Source organism: Carcharhinus amblyrhynchos, chromosome 3, assembly GCF_965287045.1.
Source record: "Carcharhinus amblyrhynchos chromosome 3, sCarAmb.v2.hapA, whole genome shotgun sequence".
Taxonomy (NCBI): domain Eukaryota; kingdom Metazoa; phylum Chordata; class Chondrichthyes; order Carcharhiniformes; family Carcharhinidae; genus Carcharhinus; species Carcharhinus amblyrhynchos.
Window position 1 is genome coordinate 133,693,012 of NC_137326.1, and position 8,978 is coordinate 133,701,989.

The window sequence follows — 8,978 nt, forward strand, 5'->3', positions numbered from 1 at the left end:
TTAGTTCATTAAATCTTGTGCAAAGTGTTTTTTTATTTCTAAAGCTTAATACTAATTTCGTGAATGAAATTGAACGGTTTATATTAATTTAATATTTTATTGCTTGAATTTGTTTGAAAACATTTTTATTTTTATAGCAGAGTGAACATTTTATAATGCAAACAACTACACGTCAATATCAGATATAAAGACTTACTCTGAATAAAGCATGGAAACCCTGTGAAATGTACTAAAACCAATTTATTTAACAGCAAATTGTATCGGCGTTAAACTAAAGTCGAATAGTTCTCACAACTTCTTGGAACTCACTTTGCCCATCATGTGATCCTTCGTATTATTTTCTGGTCTTAGTAAAATAATGTAACATTTAGGTGCGAAAATGCACACAAGAAGACCAAAGCTAGATGCCAAAATAGCGAACACCTCGACGGCTACGGTATATTTTCCGGGCGAACTTGTGTAAGCTGGAATGAATGTTATCCACACTGCGCAAAATATCAGCATACTAAAGGTTATGAATTTGCCCTCATTGAAGTTATCGGGCAGTTTTCGAGCTAGGAACGCAACAATAAAACACACACAGGAGAGACAGCCAATATAGCCTAGCACACAATAGAAGGCTGTTGCCGATCCCACATCGCATTCCAGAAGGATTTTATCCTTAAAATAATTGGTGTTTTTCCGTGGCAAAGGTGGCGATGTAGCTAGCCACATTGTGCATATGAAACATTGCACCAGTGTAAGTGCACAAACGGTCAGTCTCTGTTGGGTAGGACCAAAATATTTCATCCTATTTCTGTTCGGAACCGTGGCCTTAAAGGCCATGACCACAACAATGGTTTTCGCCAAAACACAGGAGATGCAAAGTACAAAACTAATGCCGAAAGTCACGTGGCGTAATATACATGACCAAAATGTTGGCTCACCAATGAAAGTAAACGAGCAAAGGAAACACAACGTGAGTGCAAAGAGCAGGAAAAAGCTGAGCTCAGAGTTGTTAGCTTTAACAATAGGAGTGCGTTTGTCAACAAAGAAGAGAACGGCTACACCCATTGTGAGGAATGCTCCAACTATTGTGAGTGCCATCAATACAACTCCTGTTGGATCTGTAAAGCCAAGGTATTCAATTTGTTTCGGGATACACTGATCTCGCCTCGGACCAGTCCAATATTCGGGTGGACATTTGATGCAATGTATCGAATCTAAGGTGAAGCAAAGGGAGGAGAAAAGACAACAATTTATCTTGGGACCGAACCTTTGGAAAAGGATTTGCAGCGGATAAACTTGTACACACCTGTAGTGTTGCTGATTTCTCCGTCGCCACACGGAATGCAGTCAAAACAACATAGAGGCTGGTGCTTTCTTGCTGCTTTCCTCGTTCCGGGGAGACAGTTTTCGGAGCAAACTGCACGCGGAATCTGCGCTCAAAGCAAAATGAAAGCGGTTTGAGGTATCTCAGCGAGCAACATGATCTATATAGAAACATAGAATATCAGCGCACGTTCTGTTGTGGCCAGTTTGAAATGTTTTGTAATGTTCTTTGAGATTTTATGAATAAAGTATATTTGTCGCTATAAAAGGAACTTGTATGCTTGATATTGGACGTGCTTTACGAATAAGCAGCAGATGAATTTTAACGCAGAGAAGTGAAGGGTACCTGCAATGAGAGATCTGGACGAACAAGTAGACAGCTCCCTAAAGGCAGTGTTGTAAAGAAGGCATATGGAATGCTCTCCTTCATTCGGAGGGGTATAGAATATAAGAGTAAGGACAGACCAGAAGACCATAAGATGTAGGAGCAGAGTTATGCCATTCAGCTCATCGTGTCCGCTCCGCCATTCAATCATGGTTTATATGAATCTCACGCCCATTCTCTTGCCTTCTCTCTGGAATGCTTGAACCCCTTATTGATCAAGAATCTATCTATCTCTGTCTTAAAGACACTCAGTGGCCTGGCTTCCACCACCTTCTGTGGCAATGCGTTCCACAGATTCCCCATCCTTTGGGGGAAGAAATTTCTCTTCATCTCAGTTTTAAAGGACCGTCCCATCACTCTAAGCCTCATCTTAGAGACTAGCCCTCCAGTTCTAATCTCGCCCAATAGTGGAAACATCCTACATCCACATCCACTCTATCTAGGCCTCTGTAAGTTTCAATCTGATCCCCCCTCATCCTTCTAAACTCCATTGAGTATAGACCCAGATTCTTCAACTGCTCCTCATATGAAAACCGTTCAATCCTGGGATCATTCTTGTGATATAATGTTGGAATTGTATAAAGCACTGGTAAGGCCTCAACTGCAGCATTGTGTGCAGTTCTGGTCACCATATTACAGGAAGGACATGATCGCTCTGGACAGAATGCAGAAGAGGTTTACAAGAATGTTGTCAGGACCAGAATAGCGTGGCTATGACGAGGGATCCGATAGGTTGGGGTTATTTTCCTTGGAACAAAATCGGGGTAACTTGATAGAGATATTCAAAATTATGAGGGGAAGAGATGGACTGGACAGGATGAAATTGTTTCTCTTCGTGGAGAATTCTGAAACCAGGGGGCATAGATTCATGATAAGTGGCAGTAGGTGTGGAGCGGACATGAGGAAGAACGTTTTTTTATGCAAAGAATGGTGTGTGTCTGGAATTCATTGCCTGAATTGGCGGTGGAGACAGAGACCCTGAAATGTTTTTTAACAAACCTGGATCAGCGCTTTAGGTGGATCAGCTATAAGGCTATGCACTGGGTGCAGGGAGATAGTCCTGATTAAAAAGAATACCTTGGTGCCCTCGGGCTGGCATGGACAAAATGGTCCAAATGGCCTCCTTCTGTGCTGTAACTTTTCTATGATTCTATACTTCTACCATCAATAGTATTGGAATTATAATGCGAATTTTCAGTAAGGAAAATAGTGTATCAAGTAAAGTTGAATTTTATTGCACTTTAGTTTTCAGTATAAATCTTTCCCCTCGGGCTGTATGCCTGTCATGGAGTCTCTATTGTGATTGTCAAGAGAATTACACGACACAGAAGCTCCCAGGAGTGGAACAAATTATTGGAAACTAGTCGAATTTTACTGCAATTTCTGTAAATTCAAGTTGAAATATTTTGTCATGTAAATTTTCCGAGGTGAAGCAATTTTTTCCGGGGGTGAGAGGATGGGGAGGGTGTAGAAGGCAAATACTGGTTTGACTCAACTTGGTTACTTTTTTCTGGCAGTGCCATCTCCTCCGAATTTGTGCCCAGCTACAGCTGTGATCTTACCTCACTCGTGACACCACTCCAAACAATCAACTCTTCCTTTAATGTTAATTCTTTTCCCGGAGGGGCAGACCCATCGTACCTTCCGACAGTCAAAACATCAGCACCGCCAGAGTCATTGGGCTGCCAATTCACAATGTCATATGTTGGGACTGGATCTCCGTTTTCATCGAAATGCACTCTTTCACCAGTCTTGGTTGTGAAATCCACTGTTTTTATGTAATGAAGGAGCTGCAGAGAGAAATACAACAAATAAGCAGTGGGAAATAAAGCTTAACTGGATACCTTAGAATTATTTAAATACTCAATAATATGAACATAGCTTCAGACTGGCCCAATGGTTTTTAGAAACATAACTTGAATGAGTTTTCAATCCAAAGAGCAATGCATTTTGTTTAAAAGCAAATTATTACGGATACTGAAATCTGAAAAAAAAAGAGAAAATGCTGGAAAATCTCAGCAGGTCTGACAGCATTTGTAAGGAGAGAAAAGAGCTGACGTTTTGAGTCCAGATGACCCTTTGTCAAAACTAAACGGCACAGAAAGTGGGAGATATTTAATGTGTAGGGTGAGGGAATGAACGATGAGTCATGGCCACAAAAATAAGAGGAAAAGGCTGCTAATGGCAGCCCATAGAAAGAGTAAAAGGTGTGAATGGCCAAACGGCAGAGAGGCTGAAATCAGAGGGTCGTTTACCTGCCATGGTTCGAAGGCCGAAATCATTGCACAACTTTTGTTCACAAATGGACCTTGACCGCGTTCACAGGCGAACATATTGTGAAGAGCGTGGGCAACAGCATAGACTGCTTTGTACACGTTACAGCTAATCCTGAACTGTGATACTTCAGTGTATGCATTGCGTAATCCCTGAAGACGTTCGGTCCCTTTGCATTCACTTATCTGTGAGGAGGACTTCAATCCTTTGGCTTTATTTTCCGTCTGTTCCAGAATACAGTCAAAGCTCGTTTCCCAAAATTCTTTCATCAAAATGTTTCCCGGATAAGCTGAAGGATGGACGTCAAGTAGAAACTCTTTTAAGCCTGGCACTTTTCCTTTACGGATTGCAACCCCTATTGCTCCGGTTAGGAATTGCCTGTTTTCTTGGGGAGTGACCAGCGAAGTGGAAATCCAGGCTTCGCTTCCGACCCATTGAATGCCGCTGATGTTTTGTCTTGCAACTTCCCTCAGAAGAATGACCATCTCCGGTTGTGAAAGAAATGCCACGATAACTTTGGTACCAAATTGCTTTATAACCTCGACAGTTTCAAGCAATTTCTCCCTCGGGTATGTTCTGTGAAAAGACCGAAAATATGCAATACAAACACCTAACTGTTGCACAGCCTCTGTGAAAGTTTGCATTCCAAAGTTACCATAATCATCGTCGCTTCTAATTGTCCCGATCCAAGTCCACCCAAATCGTTTCACCAACTTGGCCAATGCTCTAGCTTGAAAGTAATCACTTGGAATTGTTCGTAGGAAGGAAGGATATTCCACTTTATTGCTGAGACAGGCACACGTGGAAAAGTAGCTAACCTGAGGAAATATAATCGAAGTGAGTTAGAATGGACTAAAATATCCTTTCGTTGCATATTGCTTTCCCTTGGTTTGTTACAATATATTCCATTTAGCACAACCATGCTAATATATTTCAGACGAATAGAAAGAGAGGGAGCAGGAATTTCGGAAAACACTGAGACGAGGGGAACTACTTCTCGCAGACGGTGGGGAATTTGTGGAACTCGCTGTTCCAAAGCGCGGTGGGGTCTGAATCGTTGAATAGTTTCAAGAAGGTGATAGATAATATTTCTATTTTTTAAAAAGGGATAAGTAGATATGGGGAACAGGTGGGGAGGTGGATTTGAGGCCACGGAGAGATCAGCCATGATCTGATTGACAGAGCAGGCTCAAATGGCTGAAATTGCCTACTTCTGCTCCTAATTCCCTTGTTCCTGTGTTTCCGGTAATGCGGAGATCCACCGATTCTAACAGGAGATTCTGAATGAAAATTGTCTACTTTCGTTGTGGGGGTGTGGGGTCCACATTCAGGGAGGAGTGCACGAGGGACAGATACTGGGCATGGTGGGGTTAAGAAGACAGCAAGCCCAGAGGAGATGGCGCAAATTGAAAATCACCAGGAGAGGGCAGTCGCGAGGCGGAAAGGAAGCTTGATAGAGAGTGCAGTGGGAAAACAAGGCACTGGATTCCACAGGTTAGTGTTTGTATTTCACAGGAATCTCTCCCACCCATCATCATTCAAGAACATGAGCATACCTTCCGATTCCTTTCTTCTTCACACTCTTAGCTGGATTCGCCTGAAATGCATTCAAGCTAATCGCCTCAACTATTCTTTGTGGCAGCGACTTCCGCAATCCAACCACTCATTGAGTCAGGTAGATTTTCTTGAATTCCCTGTTGGATTTATTACTGACTTTTCTCTAGTTGTGACCCTAGTTATGGTCTCCCGACAAGTTGTGCCATCTTTCGTGTGTACCACATAAAACCGTTTGATAATTTCATCAAAATAATTGAATTTAAACCCCTGCCCCAAGAATTGAATTTTGAACCACTCTAATGTGGTAACATATCAAACACACTTGATGTAGCACTACTTACACAAAATTACTTTCTCAACCTTTGTCGTGGTTCCCCAAGACGACAACTTATTTAACCCGATTGAAACAGAGAGTCTGAGTTGTAATCTTCCAAGAAGTAGACTTTATTTTCCAGTACAAGAGAATAAAGCCGGGAGGTCCGGAACACTCCACAGAGCCCTCGGCTTACAGTCTTTTTATGCACATTTCAGCTCCATATCTCAAGATTCTTATCTCGCTTTTACAATGCGACCTCGTTTAGCCACCATTGTTTCTGTACTGACCCCTTATTTACCTTGCTTGAGATTGGTCACCCATTGTTACGTCTCTTTTCCTCTCGAAACCATGGTAGTTACATCCTTTGCCCTTATCTTTACGACTCTGCTTGTACAACAATAGTGGTTTAGCTGACTTAGGCCGAATGTGAAGAAAAACATGCTCACTTTATTCTTTCCTGCTTGTTACGATCATATATTAAGCTGGACAGCTGTATAGTACCCATTGTCTCCCCAAGTGACTGCTGTTTGCATTTGCTAATAAGTAACTGCTATACGACTTCTCTGGGTCTCCTGCTCTGATCACATTTGCTACACTTGATTATATTAGGTTACAAATCAGCTATACTTGATTACCCATCCCAATTCTACTTCCCCATCCTAATTCTACTTCAAGGAAGACACTCTAATACTATCCGTGATTCCATATTTCATACCCAGTTTAGGTACAATTGTTCAGTACAAATTCTCTAAGTACTAACATGCTTACATATTGAGTACAAATTTCCTTACACCTTGTAGGACCGCCATAGATTGTGGGTTGTGTTGTACCTGGTGTTTTAGTAAGCAACATGCGTCTGTTCCTGAAACTATGGTATAATGTCGAACACATCGCTCACGAATTTTGTCTTAGAATTTTAAAAATGATACTAGTAACTCTTCTATTGTCGAACTTACCACTGGAATTCCAAAAGGACTAATGGAACTTGCTATTGCCACGGATTGCGAAGATCCAGAATCCGCAATAATTGCAGAAACCGCCGAAGATGTTTTACAGTGGGGCTCTGAAGGGACTTCTTCTGCTGTGTTTAGCATCTGTAGTGTTGCTTTCATGGACAGATGCGTCATGGCACATGAATCATAAATCTTGTAACCCAGTGTAATATTTGGAAGTAAGGACGAATCGTTATTTATTTCTTCTATAGCGAATATCATCGACAGCACAAATCGAAACTCTCCGAAGTCAAAGCTGCGGAGCACAACACAGATTGGTGCGTTGAATACAAAAAGAGTCAAATATTTGCTGAACAAAATATTGCTTCAGGTGTAACGGAGAATAGCATCAAGATGGGAAGATGGTGGCGTAATGATAATATCACTGTATCACAAGTAGTACAGTAACTCATTCTTTGGGGGGACATGGGTTCAAATACCACCTTGGTAATGCATAAAATCTGTAACTTAACTCAATGCAGCCGACCCGTTCGATAGCAATTGGGGACGGGCAACAGATCGTTATGACTGGCGCCCGCACACCAACAATAATAAATTTGGGAAGAAAGATGAATTGCTGACTTGTTGGTCAGCTACTTAGAAGCGCAATATGAAAATGAATCATTTAACAGATTGGAGATTAGATGCCTCTGTTTAGAGAAAACATGCAAATTATGGTGCACACATCTTTTGAAATCGTCTGTAAGTTATCATTCTCGGAATCGAGCTCCCACTGACGCCAGCTGAAGAACAGGATTTGTTTTCGGTGTAATCTCAGGTCCAAATGCCGAACATAAACTCATCAAAGAAAAATGAGAGTGTAACTGCGACTCCTGGGCATGAGGTTTGTCTGGTCGATAGCAGATTACTGATGCATTACAACTCTTTTTCTGTTCTTAACTTGATACGTTTTCAATACAAAAAGTAATTATTTATTTAATGGAAATATTCAATAACCAACATTATATAAAAAGTATTTTGCCAAAAATTATATTCTCTGTGTTTGTCACCCTAGTCAATAGTGCAGTGCGGTATGAAATAAATAGAACCATCAATAAAGTAACTTTCTTCATTAATCACAATGCAAAGTTTGACAGAAACTCACCAATTCAACAACTCACCTTTTGCATTTTACTGCATTGGGTTGTGTCTGGAAGGAAAGTTCCTGATTTTCCACATTGGAGTGAACACTAAACAATCCGCCTAAGACAAAATCCCCATCCTTAAATACGCCAGGCAAATCAAATGTTCCCCAATATTTACAGGCCTTTTCATCATTTCCCCACAGCGAAGCAACCACGGATAGAAGTACCCCCCATGTTAAAGGGTGGTGCATGTTACTCCTTGCAGAGTAGGACACCGAGCTAAGATGTGGGCAACTGAAACGGATTGATGTGTTGCAATATGTGGCCTGTACTCGGGTAAGACTAACGTAAATCGACCTTAAATACGGAAATATTGGGTTGCTCCGTGAAAATTCCCAGAAGAAAACTCCACCTGAAGGGGAATGGAGAAAGATATTAAATATTCTCTTAATGGGAACCAGGTTTACCCAGATGAGTAAGAACTCACGTTATAATTATTTCATTTGGAAGCTGCAACAGGTAATGAGGGCAGGGATTTGTTGACGCTTGTGGTTTATGTTACATAATCTATAATTGAAAACCAGTTATCCGTGCCAGGAGATGTATTATTTATTTTGCAGTTACATTCTTTATCGTGCTATTGTTTTTTTTTCTAGAGTATAACGTGCGGAGTGATCAAACTGTCATTCCTTGTTTTGCTTTTCCAGTCGATCTCAGACACAGGCCGGGAATTCTCCAATGGTTCATGTCTCAGCGCCGCTGCCAGTGAGAATGGAGAATTGGGAGCGCAACCTGCAATGGGACCTGGGATTTCCAGCTGCGGGCGACGTCGGAGCATTGGACCCATAATTTCAAATCACAACACATGTCTGATATTCACTGGTAGAATTCCTCCAAAATTCAATTGTTCAGTTCCCACTCCAGGGCGTTTAGGCCACTGAAGAATGGGTTCAGGCTTCTTCAAGGTGCTAATCCGCCTGCAAGGGAGGGAGGGGGGGGGAGGGAAAATCCCTGCAACGTCCACCCCACTCTCCGAGGAAGGGAAGAGTGTGAATTAA

General features: G+C 41.7%; 1 protein-coding gene across 1 annotated transcript; it reads right to left on the bottom strand.

Moving 5' to 3' along the window:
* Window positions 1-288: 288 nt before the first annotated feature.
* LOC145341562 (extracellular calcium-sensing receptor-like) lies at window positions 289-8,075 on the bottom strand. The gene is made up of 6 exons (XM_080186539.1): window positions 7,957-8,075; window positions 6,800-7,091; window positions 3,952-4,788; window positions 3,259-3,486; window positions 1,295-1,418; window positions 289-1,202 (listed from the first exon to the last, which is right to left on the bottom strand). Exons 2-6 carry the CDS (start codon window positions 7,055-7,057, stop codon window positions 289-291), a joined length of 2,361 nt encoding a protein of 786 aa, XP_080042665.1. The 5' UTR covers window positions 7,058-7,091; window positions 7,957-8,075.
* Between the last annotated feature and the right edge of the window lie 903 nt (window positions 8,076-8,978).

What these genes read in the sequence shown, in the direction of transcription:
- LOC145341562 (XM_080186539.1), bottom strand. Translation starts at nt 7,057, where the DNA reads ATGATATTCGCTATAGAAGAAATAAATAACGATTCGTCCTTACTTCCA. An exon ending in CGGCCTTCGAACCATGGCAG is followed by an intron (nt 3,487 to 3,951) that starts GTAAACGACCCT and finishes TTCTCTCTGCAG; the next exon opens with CTCCTTCATTACATAAAAAC. An exon ending in GGAGTGGTGTCACGAGTGAG is followed by an intron (nt 1,419 to 3,258) that starts GTAAGATCACAG and finishes CTTTGAGCGCAG; the next exon opens with ATTCCGCGTGCAGTTTGCTC.